This window comes from Magnolia sinica, chromosome 15 (genome assembly GCF_029962835.1).
Source record: "Magnolia sinica isolate HGM2019 chromosome 15, MsV1, whole genome shotgun sequence".
Taxonomy (NCBI): Eukaryota; Viridiplantae; Streptophyta; class Magnoliopsida; order Magnoliales; family Magnoliaceae; genus Magnolia; species Magnolia sinica.
In genome coordinates, this window is record NC_080587.1 from 7,472,906 (window position 1) to 7,491,424 (window position 18,519).

The 18,519-nt window shown below is 41.0% G+C and overlaps 1 protein-coding gene across 2 annotated transcripts; it reads right to left on the bottom strand.

Moving 5' to 3' along the window:
• Positions 1-276: 276 nt before the first annotated feature.
• LOC131227921 (putative disease resistance protein RGA3) lies at positions 277-14,475 on the bottom strand. Of its 2 annotated transcripts, none has more exons than XM_058223751.1 (2): positions 14,140-14,475; positions 277-3,074 (listed from the first exon to the last, which is right to left on the bottom strand). In XM_058223751.1, exon 2 carries the CDS (start codon positions 1,628-1,630, stop codon positions 545-547), a length of 1,086 nt encoding a protein of 361 aa, XP_058079734.1. In that variant the 5' UTR covers positions 1,631-3,074; positions 14,140-14,475; the 3' UTR covers positions 277-544. Both variants share the same exon structure in this region, with proteins under 2 accessions (XP_058079734.1, XP_058079735.1).
• Positions 14,476-18,519: the final 4,044 nt, after the last annotated feature.

The window sequence follows — 18,519 nt, forward strand, 5'->3', positions numbered from 1 at the left end:
ATTGTAAGGCAGTTAGGTGTTGCAGTCCCCCTATCAAACTCGTTAGGCTTTCACACCCGAGGATTGATAGAGATTGAAGAGAGCTCAAGCCTTGTAGTCTCAAGGACGTTAGACCATTGCACCCATTAATATGTAGATTCTTGAGAGAGGTGAGGTTTTGCAACTCCTCTGGCGAAGATACCAACATACTATAGCCATAAATATACAGAAACTCTAGAGCAGCAAGGTTTCCAAGCTTTCTAGATACAGACTCTAGCTATGGGCATAGGCCAATTGTTAGGCTCGAGAGATGGGTATGGTTTTCAAACAACCCATCTGGCAGAGACCTTAGCTCCTTGAAACCACGAATGCAAAGGGAGGAAAGTGAGGAAAGGTTTGCCACTGAACCTAACAACATCTCATTACCATCCCTCAATTCCAATCGTTTTAGAGATGGAAGGAATGGAAGCATTGTTAACTTTGGACATCCCCCAACAGTTAATTGGTTAAGGTAGGGGAGTACTCTTCCATTGGATCCTGACAACTCCTCTAAATTAGCCATATCTTAGATGGTGAGTCGTTTCAGTGATGGGAATGACTCTGTGACATCATTGCCGCCATAGAAATGTTTTCCAATATACTTCACAGCATCCATTCCACGTATCACAAAAACCTTCAGGAATGGTAAGTGGCTGAGCGGGGGGAGCTGTTCGCATCTTCTGCAATTAATCAGTGAAACTTGAATCAGATTCGGAAGCAATGAAGAGCTCATCCAGTGCGGAAATCTGACACCCATGTACTCTTCCACAGTCAACCTTTTGAGATTTTGATGTGGTCGGAGACCTTCAAGGGTTTGCTCGACATTTCCTTCCAACTGAAGATCAATATCCCGACCCCATGAAAAGTGTAACTTCTGAAGGTTTGGTTTATCCTTCAAGTTTGCTTCCTGGGCATTTTCTGCACACATCACATTCTGGAGGTTTCGAATAGTCAATTCTCCTCCAAGCTTTAGACCTTGCAGCTCTCTTATACCACATCCACTATCCTTACCAACTATGAATATTGGCAAGTTCTGAAGGAACTTTAATTCTCCCATATTAGCTGGCATATGGGTCAATTGATGACAGAAATCAATTTCAAGATGTCTTAGGCTAGTCATTTTGCTCATGTCCCTGGGTAACTCTGCAAGAAAACAACACCCCGAGAGTCTCAAGGTTTGCAAATGGTGAAGGGTGCAAATGGATTCAGGAAGGGGTTCTATAAAATGAATAGAGAACCCGAGGTATCTTAAGTGCTTAAACCTGCTGATTGAAACCAACATCTCCGTGGTGACAATCACATTGTTTAAATCTAGCACGCGTAAGAGCATAAAATGTACCAAAACATAATGAGGAATGCTTAAATGCAGACTTCCAAGCACAAGCAGCGTTCGCAAATGGTTTGCTGTCCTTGAGGGCTCTGGGTCTGTTAGGACACATATGTTATCCCCGCAATCCAACAACAAACGACGAGATCTGTTAGGGATACTCAGTACCGCATTCTTTTCCTGTACAATCGAGCATTCATTCCCAGCAACAGAGCATGCAAGATCATGCACGAAGGTCATGCATCTTGCACCATACGATATTCCCATCTTCATTTTTGTGAACATCTTGAAAGAAGGACCGACATAATAGATTATTGAAATACTCTCCACCGACGTCTTCTATTTGTTGACTTCTGCCTGATGATTTAATAAAACCTTCTGCCATCCATAGTCGGATTAGCTTCTCCTTCTTGATTTGATAATCTTTTGGAAATATTGAGCAGTATGCAAAGCATTGCTTCAAATGTGGTGGAAGATGATAATAACTCAACCTCAAAGCAGTTAAAATGTGATTATCTTCTTCAGCTAGATTCCAAATGTCACTTTCTTTAACAAACAACCACTCTCTTTCCTCTGTTTTGAAGTGCATCAAGCTTCCGAGGGCCTTTGCCGCCAAAGGGACGCCCCCACACTTCTTCACAATTTCCTTTCCGAGCATTATAAGGTTTGGATGTTCTTGTCTTCCATGCCCAAATGCCCGCTGCTTGAACAGAGACCAACAATCATCTTCTGATAATTTCTGCAAAGAGTACGGAGGGAGAGTGCCCATGAATGAAGCAACTTTGTCATTACGGGTAGTTACTATAATTTTACTGCCCCTCGCACCTTCTCTGAGAAATTGTTTCAACCGATCCCAGTTCTCGGGATTTTCTTCCCAGACATCATCCAACACAAGTAAAAACTTCTTCCCCCTCAGCAGTTCTCAGAGGTGACGCTGCAGTTGATCCATGTTTTGAAGATTACATTTGCCGTCATTTGCTGACTCGATGATATCTTTTGTTACCCTACTCACACTGAAATCGTCCGACACACAAACCCACATTCTTAGTACAAAATGCGTTGCTACCCTCATGTCACTGTAAGCTAATTGAGCGAGTGTGGTCTTCCCAAGGCCCCCCATACCGACTATGGGGATGACTGTAACATCCTCTCCGTTATCATTGCTAATCAGTAATTCCATTACCTTTTTTTTATCTTCCTCCCTTCCATAAACATCTGATTCGATTACAAACGAGTCAGTTGGTTCTCGGCCTCTAATATCCAACACCCGTTCTCCCTCTTTCAAATGGAATTGAGACCTCTCTTCAGCAATCGCATCTAATCTCTGCCCTATCTCCTTTATCTTATCTGCCATATTTGAACGGGACACCAGTGGGTTCGATGCCGAAAAGAAGGTGCGTACCTTCATAATGCAATCCCGAATCTGCGCTTTTCTGCGTTTAGCTTCCACTTTTGCTTCTGCTTCGATTGTGAACTCATCCAATATGTCATCTGCATCATAAACCACATCTTTAAGCTTTCCCAGCCAATTCTGTAACGCCTTGCTCTTTACTGGCTGCTCCTCCGCATCTTCAAGCAGTGCTTGTATCGTTGATAACCTGCTTCTTAGATTTTCCATCTCCTTGTGAAAACCCCAGAACAGTTCACACTTTTCTAGGATTGGCGATGCTAGTTTTTCAATAACTAGTTGAAGAATGCCGGATACAACTGCTTCTGCCATTCCTTGTTCCTAACAGGGAAATCATAAGAAAAAAACATTAGAGATGTTCAAAGTGAGGGAAAGAGATGGATCTGATCAAGATCACATACAAGATTATCGTCTTCTATCATTGCCTATATATGTTCTATCTATCATATCCTCTTCTATTATTGCATGTACATGCTCCATCCATCTTAGATTCTTCACTATATAATAAGCCAATGAGAGCCCAACACGTGAGTTGACATAATTGGCTGTCTCCAGCTTGAGTGTGGCTCATGGTCGTTGATTAGGATTGTTGGTCTGGTGGGCAACTATGCAGATGGTTCCAATTGCCCGGTATGTGCAATTTTTTTTTGGAAACTGCTGGTGATTTTCTCGAGTATTGATTTGACAGGATGACCCTGACAAAATCTTGTTCTACGTACGTGTTTTATTACTAATACCACAAGGGTTTGTTTGGATTAATGAAAGGAAAGAAAACATTCCTGTGAAACTAACTTTTAGTTGTTTGTTAAGTCTTTTTTTTTTTTTTTTTTTTTTTTGCAATTTAAGTGAAACTTCTTTTGCCATTTTCTATCTTTATTGAAAACTATTTTTAATGCATTCTCACACATCCACTCATTTGAAGGGAGACCATTTTCCCACCAAGGAAAATGGAGTTGAACTCAAATGTGGCACCATCTATCTTCATTGTGCCCCACACCTGCCACTGCACCACATGTTCTACCATTCTATCTTTTCTTGTAACCCACATGTGCCAATGTGCATGGGTTCTCAAAGGCCCCACATGTGTCAAATGTGCGAATGCATGTCTTGTGACACATGTGCCACCATACAACCTCAAGCACCTCACATGTGCTACATGTGCTATATTTCAGCTTCAATGCTTGCAGATGCCACATTTGCCACATGTTTATTATCCATTTTCAAGTATCCCACATGCACTAATCATTGCTATGATTTAGCTCCAAGCACCCATATATGCCACAATGTTGCATATCTACGGGGCATTTGGATGGTAACTTTAGATAAGCAACTTATTTTAGTTTCTACTTATTCAGTAGATAAGTACACTTGGTAAACAGCATACTTATCAGCCAAAAATTAGAAAATCATGTTTGGCTTCGAACATCATAAGTAATTATCCCTCAAGTCTATTTGGTCCCCCTCACATCCACCGTCCATCATGTAGGGCTAACCTTTGACGTAGACTGTTCATTGTGTGGGTCCCACCTTTGATGTGGCCCATTCATCATTAGGGGATGACCTTTAAGAGCGTTTGGATTGTAAGTTACTTAAGATAAGCTACTTAATCCTCAAGTAGCTTAACTTGGTTACTACTTATTAAGATAAAGTGATTAAGTAACATTAAGTAAAAATGTTACATATAACTGATCATAAACCAAACGTACTTATCCATTGTTGTAAGTAGAAAACGTAGCTTATTTGGTGGTATTCAAATGGGCCTTAATGTGCACCGTTCATTATAGGGCCCACCTTTGATGTTTGTCATCCATCATGTGGGGCCCACCTTCAATATCCACTGCCCATCATGTGGAGCCCACCTTTGATGTGGACCATCAATCATGTGAGCCCCACTTCTGATGTGGGTTGTCCATCATGCGGGGTCCACCTTGGATATGGGCCACTCATTATTAGGGCCGAGCTTTGATGTGGATCATCCATCGTGTGAGACCCACCATTATTAATTAGCCATCATGTGAAACCCACCTTTGATGTGGACTATCTATCATGTAGGCCCCACCTTCAATGTGGGTTACCAATCATGCAGGGCTGGGCTTGGATATTGGCCATTTATCATTAGGGGCCGACCTTTATCCATCATATAGGGCTAGCTTGAATGTCCATTGCACATCAAGTGGATCCCACCTTTGATGTGGACCGTCAATTATGTAAGTTCCACCTTTGAAGTGAGTTGTTTGTCACGCCAACCCACTTTGGATGTGGGTTATTTATCATAATGGGCCGACCTTTGATGTGGACCATCCATTAGGTGGGCCCACATCAATATGGGGTCATCTAAATGTGGGGCCCACTTGTTTACAACCATCCTAACACGTCCACACATAGAGGTGTACACGAGTTGAACTGAGTCGAGCTTGGCACAGCTCGACTCAGCCACTAGCTGAGCCTGGCTCGAACTCGGCTCTGCTTGGTCCTCAAGCCTGACTGGCCAACTCGGCTTGGTTCGGGCAGCAGCTCGGGCTAGTTCGAGCCAAGATTGAGCCTCTACGACATTTTCTTAAACAAATGGAGTGTACCTTCAAATTCTCACGGAATGTAAAGCAGTAGCATTGGTTTACAAGTATTTCATCAAACACTTAGTATGCAACATAAAAATCAAGATACGAGGGTATTTGTTTCATATCCATACCTTCCTTGCCACTAGCTGACACTTCATTGAGTCATGTCATCAAACACTTGCTGAGCAACATCAATATCAAAATAACAGAGTCACCGAACTAGTTTGATCTAAGTTTGATTCGAGATGGGGTTCGATCCGAGTCTAATCGAGCTCGGGCAAGCTCGAAATTTCAAGCTCAAAAAATCAGCTTGACTTGGCTCGAACTCAGTTTCGAACCGAGTCGAATCAAGCTTTTTTAAGTCGAGTCGAGTGAGTTAATCGAGCTAATTCGGTTCATGTACAACTCTATCCACACATACCAGTAAGATGCCACCATATGTCAACGCTTCCTATTAAATGATGGACGAAATTCTAGTCTTATACCAATGATATCTTTTGCCCCATATCCTTCAGTGGCACGTCACCTGCCAAAAGCAGAATGACGCAAAATGGTATGCCGGTTTGTAGATAAAACACTGTGACGAATGACATGTAGCCATTATACAAGTCACATGTGTGATCGAAGCAGTGTGCACGACAAGTCTATAAAGACCTACCGAGATAGCGATAATATCGCAAATTGGATATGCTAGGCAAGGCTATCTTACATAATCTTGCTGAAAATAAGAGATCCTTCAAGAGCGATTGGTGCTCTCGCGACGATTACGAAAGTTCGAGAAATGATTTCTTCTCAAAGAAATCAAAGACATCATAAGGAATCCGGATATAATGTGATTGATTCCACAATGTCTACGGATCTCTATAGTCACGCTGGTAAGGGGATCTAAAACCTGTTTTGTATTGTAACCCTGGAGACCTCATTGGCAAGTCTGGGATGATTAGGAAACAACTATATATCGTGATCACCAAGGATCTTGGATCAACAAGAAAATCCAGTGAGGATTTGCTTCCTCCTGAGCTATATAAGGAGCACATGATGAAGAACTCATGCTCCATGCCAAACATATTCTCTCATACATAGAGCAACGTTACTTATCTTAGTTGAGATTCCTCCACTTCTATCCAACTACACTATAGAACGTCTAATGTTTAGGTTAGCTTAGATCTTTACTGTGTAGCAGCTTCACTATAGTTCAGTTAGGAGTATTATAGATATTCACGATCTCCCATCATTGGATTCCCAATCAACCAAGTCCTTATTTGGAAGATTAAACCATCGGTTATATCATATTGACCACTTGATTTTTTATTCACACAGGTGATCGCAGGTATTTATCTTTTGTTTCTCTAATTTTATTATTCATTTGTTGATTGTATTAAGCTTCAAATATAGATTAATAAAATCAGCATTGTTAGCCTTTAGTTTTAATCTTTTCTATCCATCATTGTTCTATTAAAAAATACAAACCCTACTATCACCATTCAGAGAAAAGTCCTTAATGCAAGGCAAAAAGAATCCATTCACAAGGATAAACCCCTACCCTTTTAAATTGCTTGATTGCTATAGCAATTGGTGGATGAGAAGGTGCCTAATTCCACGAATTCTTGAAATTTAATTGGTATGTCCTAGCATTGGGGTCACTAGTGTTCAATCAAACTCAAGTCCAGTATGACTCTGGCATACCTACACTAACCTAACCACACACGTTTAATCGAATATGGGCCTTTGTTAACATATGTGGCCTCGTGTTTGATTGAATTATGAGAAACATATTTTTTGACATGCTTGATGGGACATGGTATACTATCTTTAGTATTCCTCAATAAAGCAAGATGCCTCCTAAATCGAAAAAGGATAGTTCTATCCCTTACACTATAGAATAGTCATAAGACAAAGGACAGTGCATTGAACCTGTCGATGTGGACGCATGATTCTCTTCTCAACTAGTCTTCAGAGAAGTCGCCATGCACTTCCTTCAGATGCAAGGACACATAAGGTAGATCACAGAGGGCAATTAGATAAAAGTAGAGACATTCAAAATGTTAGTCAAAAGTTTCTTCGAGTGGCTTTTGCCATCATGAATATTCAACCTGCTCCCAATCTCCCTTTGGATTTGAAAGCAGAACAACCGACCAAGCTCCCTACAAGGGTCATCTACACCGAACTCCAAGGTCGTCCTATACCATGACCATCGGTGGCGAGGAGAAACAACCAAAATGGCCGACCTTATAGCCAATCGAAATTCGTTGCCCAAAACCTATGTATACCTAAGGGATAACTCCAAGCACGCATTGATAATCTCAGGGAGAAGCTGGCCACCTAGCCGACACTACACAATTACTACCCGACGACCAAAAACCAAGGGAAGCAACCTCTAATCACACTGACCATTTAGCAAGGCTATCAGAGGGTTGATATACCCAGGAGCAACCTCTGATCACACCAACCATTTAACAAGGCTACCAGAGGGTTGAGATACCCGGGAGCAACCTTTGATCCCACCACCTCCTCGACCGTTGATCAAGTGATACAAAGGCCATACCTTGCGCTGCTGCAACGACTACTCAGCCAGGATGAAGACATAGGATTCATTTAGGAGTACAACATCCAGCTGAACGGTTGGCGAATTGCCTGACCAGTGTACAGGAAATCCTATCCTAACTGGGTATATTAATACTTTGAGTTACCTACAGGATTCAGGTTCCTTGAGTTTATCCTATTCTTCGAAAAGGGTGAGACTTCCACGTTTTAGCATATCGGTTGCTTCACCATGCAATGTGGTGAAGTATTGCATTATGATTTCTTGAAATTGAGGTTGTTCGGGAATTCCCTAATGGGAGCAGCCTTTACATGGTACATAAACCTCCTGATCAATTCAATCCAAACCTGGGTTGATATGGAGGAGAGGTTTCATATGCAATTCCCCTGAATCGAGCTAGAGGTTTTAATGGCCATTTGTCAAAACTTTGCCAGTTGCCCGTAGAAATAGCCGAGCGATTCATCAGTTGTTTCAAAAGTGCTAAAAATTAGTACTCGGTGATCCTTCACGAAGTTGAGTTCACCAGACTCACCTTAAAAGACATGAACTTTGAGCTTCGCAAGAAGTTTGAGGGCATACATTTTGGTGACTTGTTTGAGGTGTCAATTAGAACCACCTAATACTAGTGGATTTTCTAAGAGGAGAAACACCATATGAATGCATCATGGGGCATGTTTTATCATGAACTGAATTATGAACTAGACATGATGGAAATAATTGGCAACTGTGCGAAGACCACAAAGTTAACTATGAAGCAGTTGTGGCGGAGGTAATTGGCAAATGCCCCTACGAGGGTCCGACCTTGTAATGCCCTGAGATTAAAACCTCTACCAGTGTTAACCCCTAAAAAGGTGCCCCCGAGTCCTCAAGGCAGTATCTTCGACATCTTTAATGTCGAGGAGATCTTTGACCTCCAATTGGAAGTCAAATTTATTAAACTCCCAGATTACCAAAAGGTCCCATCAGCTGAGGAATTGAAAATGGATGTGTATTGCAAGTGACATGGTACTAAATCTCATTCTACTAAGAATCGTGTCGTTTTCAGGAACATCATACAGGAGAACATTGACAAAGGCCTTCTTAAGTTTTATAGAATATGGGCAATGGGAATTGATCATGATCCCTTTTTTGAAATGACTAGTGAAAATATTATTCAAGCCAATATAGCAATAATCGATTGTCTGGGAAAAAACAAGAAGCAACGATGCAGCATCCTATGAACAACCTTCCCGAACGACAAATCAGCAACCAACCGTTCCATTACAGACATCACAACCCAGGAATCAGCTAGTCATTATTAAGGACAAAGGCATCTCGTTGACGACCGTCATGGCCATGGGAAATGCAACGACAAAGTCTCCCTTGGCCATGAACAGAAAGTCATCCGCAGGAGCCACCATTTGTCGATTGGGGTCAACTTAAGGATAAAGGAAAGGCTTCGATGATAACTCCTGACCTAGGAGGGTCAAGTGTTGCTAAGCCCTCCATGAAAGCTACTGAGCATGTCCTTCCCTACGTCACACCACACCTCTAACTCTTAGAATTTCTAACATTACTGTGATTGCTACTGCACATTTTTTGCTTATAGATGCAGTCCACCGAATGGAAGACTGGATCGCCCACAAGCATGTCGAGTACTAGAAAAGGGGAATTTTAACATTTCTGATGAATGCATTGCATTAGGTTCTTAAACACACGTGTATAAATGGAACAAATGGTCTGTTTGGGCAGAGGATCATCTGGCACATTCAGGATCAATTGAGGTGGGCCCCATATCTCAAAATCTATCCAGGCTGAGCAGCTAATGACCTTGCAAGCGATGACCAACATCCCTGTTTGATTCAAATAAATACTTTTTGGAAGACCAGCAAATCCGTCACCCTAACATAGATTTTTGTGTCCTTACAACACCAGGTCGAAGGGTTCTAGTACCCATAGGTGGTGAAATCCCACTACTGGGTGAGTGTGAGGGTGTTTAACCATCTAATCCATGGGGCTAATATTGGAGGAACTATTGGAGGAGTTTAACCATCTAATCCACGGGCCTCATCTTGGAAGAACTATTAGACGAGTTTAACCATCTAATCCATTGTGCACATTGCTCACATGTACTGGTAGCATCGAGACCCTTTGTATAGGTGCAACCCATGGTTCAGTGATCCAGATCATTTAATCTTATGGGCCCAATGGGAAGATTTTACTCAAGGATTGATTGACAATTTTTGGATTGTTGAGATGGAAAAATTCAAGGGTCCTTGTTCAGAAAGCATTGCCCATGAATAAGTAGCTTGAATTGTTCAACCAATTTGATTTTGGGACTGATTTAAGTGTTCTAAAGTTTAGGCGTTTAAATTTTTAGGCATGGTAATTTGGTGATTTCAACCAAAAGTAGGATCCACGCATGTGATCCACCAGTTTTACCAAATAATTTTAAGGAGTGAGCCAAAAATGAAATAGATAAGTGGATCATATGGTTGGAAACAGTGGGTATTGTACATCCTCTATTTAAACAATGTCCCCCACCATTGAAATAGTTAGGGCCATCATTCTGTTTGAGAGAAATCCACACCGTTCACTAGTTTTTTCAGATCAATTTAGGGCATGAGCGTAAAGATAAGGTAGATATAAAAATTGAGAGGGCCAGACCATGGTAAATAGTGGCTATTAAATGCCCACCATTGAAAGAACACCAGCATACCCCATCGAAACAGTTATGGGACCCAACATGATGTTTTTGAAAGATCCTTCCCGTCCACTAGTTTTGCCATATGATTTTAGGGGGTGGGCACAAAAATGAGGCAGATCCAAAACTCAAGTGGGAACCGTAGCTTGAATAGAGAGTATTGAATGCCTACTGTTGAAACACACTATGATTTTTGCTGAAATAGTCATGTGGCCCACTATGTTATTTTCAAGAAATCACCCCATCCACCATTTTCATCAGTTTATTTTAAGGGGTGAGACCAAATATGAGTCAGATCCAACACTTAACTGTGCCTGATGACTTACAACAGTGGTATTAAATGCACATTGTTGTTTGTCATTGAAACTGTGTGGCCCACTGTGATATTTTTCAGAAATGCAACCCATCCACCAGTTTTTCTGGTTCATTTTCTAGTTGATAGGCCCAAATATGATGAAGATTCAAAACTCAGGAGTGTCATATGGATTCAAATAGTGATATTGAACACCCATCTTAGAATAGAGGATCAATTCTAAAAACTCAGTAGCCCACGGTGATGTTTCCGAGAAATCCAACCCATCCACCATTTTTGCCAGCTCATTTTTTTGGGGATGGATCCAAACAAATCCAGCACTCAAGTGGGCCGCATGACTTGAATAAATGCTATTAAACTCCCACTATTGAAACACTGCTAGCCCACTGTGATGTTTTTGAAAAATCCATCCCGTCCACCATTTTGTTATATCATTTTAATGGGCAAGCCTAAATATGAGGTACATCAATACTCAAGTGGGGCCATGCTACTTGCAACAGTGGGATTGAACGCCCAATATTGAAACAGCGCTAACACACCATTGAAACTCATGGTGCATCATGATGTTTTTCAAAAATCCATCCCATTCACCATTTTTTCTAGCTCATTCTAGTTGGTGGGCCTAAATATGATGAACATCCAAAACTCAGGTGATCGAGGAGCTCCAAAAACTCGTGTGGCCCACTAAGATATTTTTGAGAAATCCACCCTGTTCACTATTTTTGTTAGCTCATTTTAGAAGGTGGGTACAAATAAGAGATAAATTCAACACTGAAGTGGTCCACATGACTTGAAACAATGGTCTTGAACTCCCATTGTTGACACAACACCAGCCCATATTAAAACATTTGTGGCCCACTATATTCACCAATTCATTTTAGGGTGTAGGCCTAATTTTGAGGCAAATCCAACACTCAAGTGAGTCACACCACTTGAAATAGTGGTATTGAACGCCCATGATTGAAATAGTCATGAGGCCAACGGCGATCTTTTTGGAAGATCCACCCGGTCCACCACTTTCTCCATATGATTTTAGGGGGTGAGAATGATCTTATGGCTGGTTTGGATGACACATAAATAGTTCCACAGTGGTCATTCAATCTCAAATATTTTCTTTAATGTAGCCCACTTAAGTTTTGGATCAACTTCATTTTTTGGGCCTAGTAACATGAGTTGAAAAAATAGATCGGCAACATGGATTTCTGAACATGCCTCGTGGTGAGCCTTACCTACATCATGGGTCAAGCAGTTTGGATGGCATATAAACATAATAATGGACCCAATAAGGTTTCAGCTGTAGGCATTTCCCTCCCTACTATTTCCACCTTGGTGAGCCCTACCTTCAGGGTTCAAGTGGTTTGGATGGCTTATAAACATAATAATGGACCCAAGAAGGTTTCATAGGTAGGTATTGCATGCCTTCTCTATTGTTTCATGCTGTGTGGCCAACTTTAATTTTGGATTTGCCTTATTTTTTCCTGATCTCTAGTATGAACCAGCAAAATGGATGGATGAGGTGGATTTCTCATAAACAACATGGTGAGCCTAGGTAGATTTCAACAGTGGGTGTCATTATCTCCACTATTTCTATTGTTGTACTGATACACATAGCTTTGGATCAGCCTCATTTTTGGGCTCATGCTACAAAATAAGTTGGCAAAACAGTTGGATTGTATTGATAATATACTTACCTCACGGGGGCCATAAGAGTCGTGGCACAGTAATATGTAGAGATTTGTTATCATTTATGCATGCAAGGAGTGGAGATTGAGCGGCTACCCCTTAAATACTTATTTAAGCTCCACAGTGATGTCTCTGACAATTCTACCCATTCCACCAGTTTCACCGAATCATTTTAGGGTGTGGGCTAAAAACTGAGGTAGATCTGAAGTGTGCCACATGGCAGGAAACAGTGTGTATTGAACCACAACCATTATTCATAGGCCCACCATGATGTATTGGGTTAACCACTCTGTCAGTTTCAGGGGATGGGGCCAGTTTCAGGTGGGCACAAAAGGCAGCTGTCAATTGGAAAAATCCCTGAAATTTAGTATAGTAGGCCTATTGGCCCATTTTCTGTTTGTAGCTTGTCCTAATTATGCTTGAGTGTCTATTGTTTGACCAGGCCATGTGGCTTCGTGGGTGGATCATCGGATCATCGGATGATCCTCTCCATCCAAGCAACAACCTTCAAACAAAGGGTAATGATAAAAATTAACCTAATGTCCACATTCAACTGAGAATATCATATAGGATTCTATGTCAGCGGTTTTTTTTTTTTTTTAAGGGGGGGGGGCGGGCGCAAGTGAGGTCCAACAGGCCATCAATTGCAGCCAAGATGGTTCTACTTCAAATTGCATCTCCATTTCCCTTTTCTATGAATGGATTAGATTTCATGTGTATGTGTCATGCTAGCACATGGGTGTACGTGAGCTGCCTTGTTCTTGCGTCTAGCGGGACAAAACTCTTTTAAAAGAACTAAGTTACTGTGTAGAGTTACCCATCAAGATCAATATATACTTGTATAAGTATTTGCTAAGGACATGTTAGATGTACAATTCATATAAATTGAAATAATTTAAGATTGAACAAAGAATAAATGAATGATCAAAATCATTTTCCCATATAATTCATATCAATTGAACAAAGAGTGATATCAATTAAAATGAATTATCACAATCATTTTTCTATCTGTGGCGCTCAATAATTAAGGAGGCATTGGACAAATATGTAGCCATCAGGTACAAGGACGCTAGACAAGAGTCAGACCATCACAGTGCATGTAATCTAAGCCATCCACAACGATATATGGTCCACCATAAAAAAATTGGACAACCTTTAAATTATTTATTTTTATTTATTACACACGCACACACACCCCACACACTCACGCTGGTGGAATTTCTCCGCCTATGGGTACTCGGACCCTTGACCGGGACTTGAAACTCTTGAGAGCCTACCACCCGAGCAAGTGTGAGGACCCAAAAAAAAAAATATAAATAAATAAATAAAATAAAATAAAAATTGGACAACTTAGAGATCAGGCTAATCTAATCATTAAGTGGGCCACAACATAAGCCTCCAAATTTGCATGGTGGCGCAGTTGATGGTTGGATTGGCATGATTTTCAGAGCATCTCATTTTCTTGGTGGGGTGAGCTGGTGTTGGATCTTTCAGGTATAAACACAACAGAAACATAGTACTTTTAAGGATCCAATTCCCTGAACACCTCATGTGTGATAAAGTTTGACTTCTAATAATGGTCTAAACATGGGTGGTTAAGATATTACCTTGAAGCGATCACGATCACGATCACGATCACATGGATATATAGATTTCTACGATGAAGAGTTTGATAGCGATCCTCTAAATCAAGAGGTCTCTCCCTTATCTATTGTACGTGGAGGGAGCTGAGAGAGTAGTAGGGGAAGAAGGTGATGTAAGCCGTCCAAACCAGTGGACCACACCTCACTTGTGATGATGGAGTAGAAGAAGAGGGAAGAAGAAGATGGAAGGAAGAAGGAAATCTCTCTCTCTCTCTCTCACACACACACACACTCTTTTCTCTAGACACAAGTGAAAATCCCTGTGAGAATTGAAAATGTAATAATGTGAAATGGAAAATAATGAAAGTGTGGCCTATATTTCCATAAAGGGGGAGAAAAAGGAATCTCCGGAGAAGGATAAGGAAAAAAGAAAAAAGAAGAAGAAAAGAAAGCACACTCCAAAACTTTGCTTTCATAACATCAATGTGGTGGGATACATTCACAATGCATGTCCTCATGTTTCTACAGGAAAGGAATGGGCCCAGCCAGGGATGGGCCACAGATCAAAAGCCTCAATGATCAAATAATCCTAACAATCCATTTTACAGCCTTTCTTCAAAATAAATGGGTAATCATGGTATTCCTTTTCGATGTCCATTCTACCACCACAATAAAATAAAATAAAAAATTATATGCTCAAAGTAGGGGAAAAAGGGTCGGGGATTAGGTGTTACCCAGGTAACAGCTTAGTGGGTGTTACCTTCACCGTAGGGCCCATGTTGATGATATGTTCTATATCCACTCCGTCCATTCATTTTTCCAGCACATTTGAGGTTGACTTCCCAAAACTTAAGCACATCCAAATCTCAGGTGGACCACACCACAAGAAACAATGATGATTAAACATTCACCATTAAAAACTTCCCTAGGCCCACTTAAGCAGATCCGTAATGCTTATGTGTCATCCAACCCATTGGTAAGGTCAACCACAACTAGATGAAAGGAAATTACAAAGATTAACTTGATCCAAAACTTTTGTGGCCTACAAAAAGATTTTAATTGTTATTCACCACCTTTTCCAATAGTATGGTCCACACGAGATTTGGATCTGCTTAAGTTTGAGGATAACGTCCTTAAATGATCCGAAAAAAAAAAGAAAGAATAAGAAGCATGTATATGAAACAAATTCATGAAGATGGGCCCCATACGGAACGGGTAACACCCCCTGAGCCATTACCCGGTAACAGCTAATCCACTCCTGGGAAAGAGAAGGATAACATACAAGTAGGATCACATATAACTTAAAAGACTCTCCTCCTATATTATTGCCTACATATGTTCCATTTTAGCTAATATATTCTTTTACTGTATAGTAATTTAAACTCATCCAGACACATACGACCATCAATACGGTGGGGTCCATGCAGTTGGAAGATGAAAAAATCTTTTTAGCTAGATGGCACCACAAATCTTGACTCCTGGCACTTATGACGTCTCATGAGGACTGCTTCGTATTTTTTGTTGATTGGTGTGATCCACGAGATGTATATATGGACCGGATCACCACATGCATGTTGAGAACAAAGACATCGAAATTTAGTAACAAAATTTCAGATAGGCATATAGCACATATAAATCATAATGTGATGAACAGTTGTAGATTGATAGTGTAGTATATATAATGGTCTACTAAGTGGGATCTATCTATCCAACCCATCTGTTGGATGTAACTACACACTTTTAAGGTTAGTTGGGTAACCATTAAAGTTCTGTTTGGATAGGCTATTTTGGATGCAAATGTGCTACAACCATTACTAATTAAAGCTTGATAGACAACCACATACGATGCCTATACACATTCTGTTGGGGGCCTTACACAAAACCTTAGGATCTAGCCTCCCGAAACAAACTAGAAATATGGAATAATAATGCAATGTAATAAATCAAAGCATAAACCACATAACACAAGAGAATTTTACGTGGAAAACCCTCAAAGAGGTAAAAAGCACGGGACCTTGTCCAGATCAACAATCCGTTATGAAGTAGAACGTTATAATCTTCTTCACTCACACAGGAGTGGATAAACAATAAGAGAATAAAAGAAAAACAGAGAGATCTAACCGGTTATGAGGACATAGAAGCGTTGAGATATCAAGTGCACAGTAGATCACCTCTACCAGCAGAACCTCCATTCTACAAGCTTCCTCTCTCTCTTTCTCTCACACCTTTGATAACCCTAAACCCTTTAGCAAACCCTTATAAAGCTTTTAGGAAATCCTCTTGTATTACCTAGAAAGCCTTAGGTACCTCCTATTTAAAGTTTAGGAAACTCCCTTTCGCAGGGCCTCAAAAATCCGCAATCCGCACAAAATCGCGGAACGAATCTACGTAACCTCGACTGGTCGAGACGAGGCCATGACCGGTCGAGAGCCACCCACGACCAATTGAGCACCTCCCTTAACCGGTCGAGCACCCTCGAAAAAATAGTCAAAAGTCGCCGGACTTTGAGTCGAGTCAAATTGATTTAATTCATCTTGCATGGCATTTATCCTATTTTCATCAGCGAGTGCCTCATTTACATTAATCGGTTCAATTTGGGAAGTAAGACAAACATGATTACATATATTTTGAAGTTGTCTTTTTGTCTGAACGCCAGTGTGAGGTGTTCACTCCCCAAGTATAGGGTTGTGATGTAGTAATAAACTCGGTAAGACCGAGGTCGAATCCCAAGGGACTGAAACTTGTACGTAATCTGAAGTTAGGTAGAATTAGAACTAAATTAAGATGAAATATAAATCAAATGGTTTTTGAGGAATAATAGTGAAATATTACTCTAAAACTTAAGGAATTCAGAAGAAAGAAACTAGGGATTCAGAGGATCCACTTGTAGAGATCAGGGAGATTTTATGCCTGCTTCAAAAATCATGGAAATTAAATTGAACTTCTTCTGATATAATTCTAAAGAGATGAAAAGTATATGAATTAGAATGGATTCCATCACCAAACCATGCCCAAGAGACAAAGTCAACAACAGAATTAAACTAATTACCAACCTATCAGATGGTTATGAAGGTTAGGAAGGATACCACCATCCAACCATGCCTATGAGATAATGGCGAATAACAGGGCTTCCTGACGTCATAATCAAAATAAGAAAAAAGAAATACTCAAAACCATTGCAAACCCATTGTAATTTCAGTCACAACAGGCTATTAAAAACTAAAAATATTTCCATAATTAAATCAAAAATCCCTTTAATCTAAACAAAAGGCACACGCATAAGTTCTCCCATCACTTTACAAGCTTCACCTCTTAGCCCTAGCTAAGAGGTTCAGCCACACATAAATATGATGAAGCTAAATATATAAAATAATAATAACAAAGCAGCAAAAAAATATCAGAAAAAAAATAAGAAAAACCTCTTATTTGCTTCAAGTTCTCCCTTCTAATCCCCCCTGGTTCTCTCTCTCCTTCTTCTCCTTTTATAGAGCAAGGAGGGGTGGTGGAGAATCCACCGAATCGACCTGCTAGAGTGCGGAATCATTCGCAGAACTCTGCTTCTGCACCAGGAAACACATAGCATGATTGCTTTTGGAATTAGTTTGAGAGGAGGAGTCTTCCCCTCTTTGAAATCTACCAGCATGGTGAGAGTAAGCACCCCTTGTATGATCAAATGGACGGTTTGGATTGATGATCTGTTCACGGACGGTGGCCCGCAACTTCCGGTTTTCCCGGACGCGCGTAAGGCTTACGTGGACGCGCTGACGTGTTCGATGGGACCCGTGGTGATGTTTCTGATGAAATCCACCCCGTCCATCAGATTCCTCTCGATTTTTTGGTTAGAATGGGCTGGTTTTTGTCGAGTTTTAGCGTGGTCCACAGATATTTTTCTTCCACCGTTCATCTTACGTTTGGACAGCTGAAATCATCTCTCCATTGTCTTCTGGAATTCCGCCTCCTAGGCAATGGTTACGCCTATACTCTGGAGTGAATGATCGGTCCGGATTTAACATCTGGAGAGCGAGTGGGGCCCACTGTTGAAAAATGGACTGACAGCGTCCGTCCGCTGTTACTGTGGAAGAAGAAGACGGGTCAGCCCGTCTTTGACTGGGCTAACCGTCCGGTGCACGGCCGGTGCGTGTACACTATGTACACGCACTGTTCATGTAGGGTCCACTGTGATGTTCGTGAGACATCTGCTCCGTCCATTTTCTGTGTCACTCCATTTAAGACGTTGAGAACAAAATTGAAGCATTTTCAGATACCAGGCGGGCCCTAAATCACTGATTTATGGGCTGATCTGTCCGTTGGGCCACCTCTAGAGGGATCCAATGGCTAAAATTTGACGTGTACGGTTAGTTTTTGGTCCTCGAGCCATGTATAAAGTTTCAAGCCGAACAGATG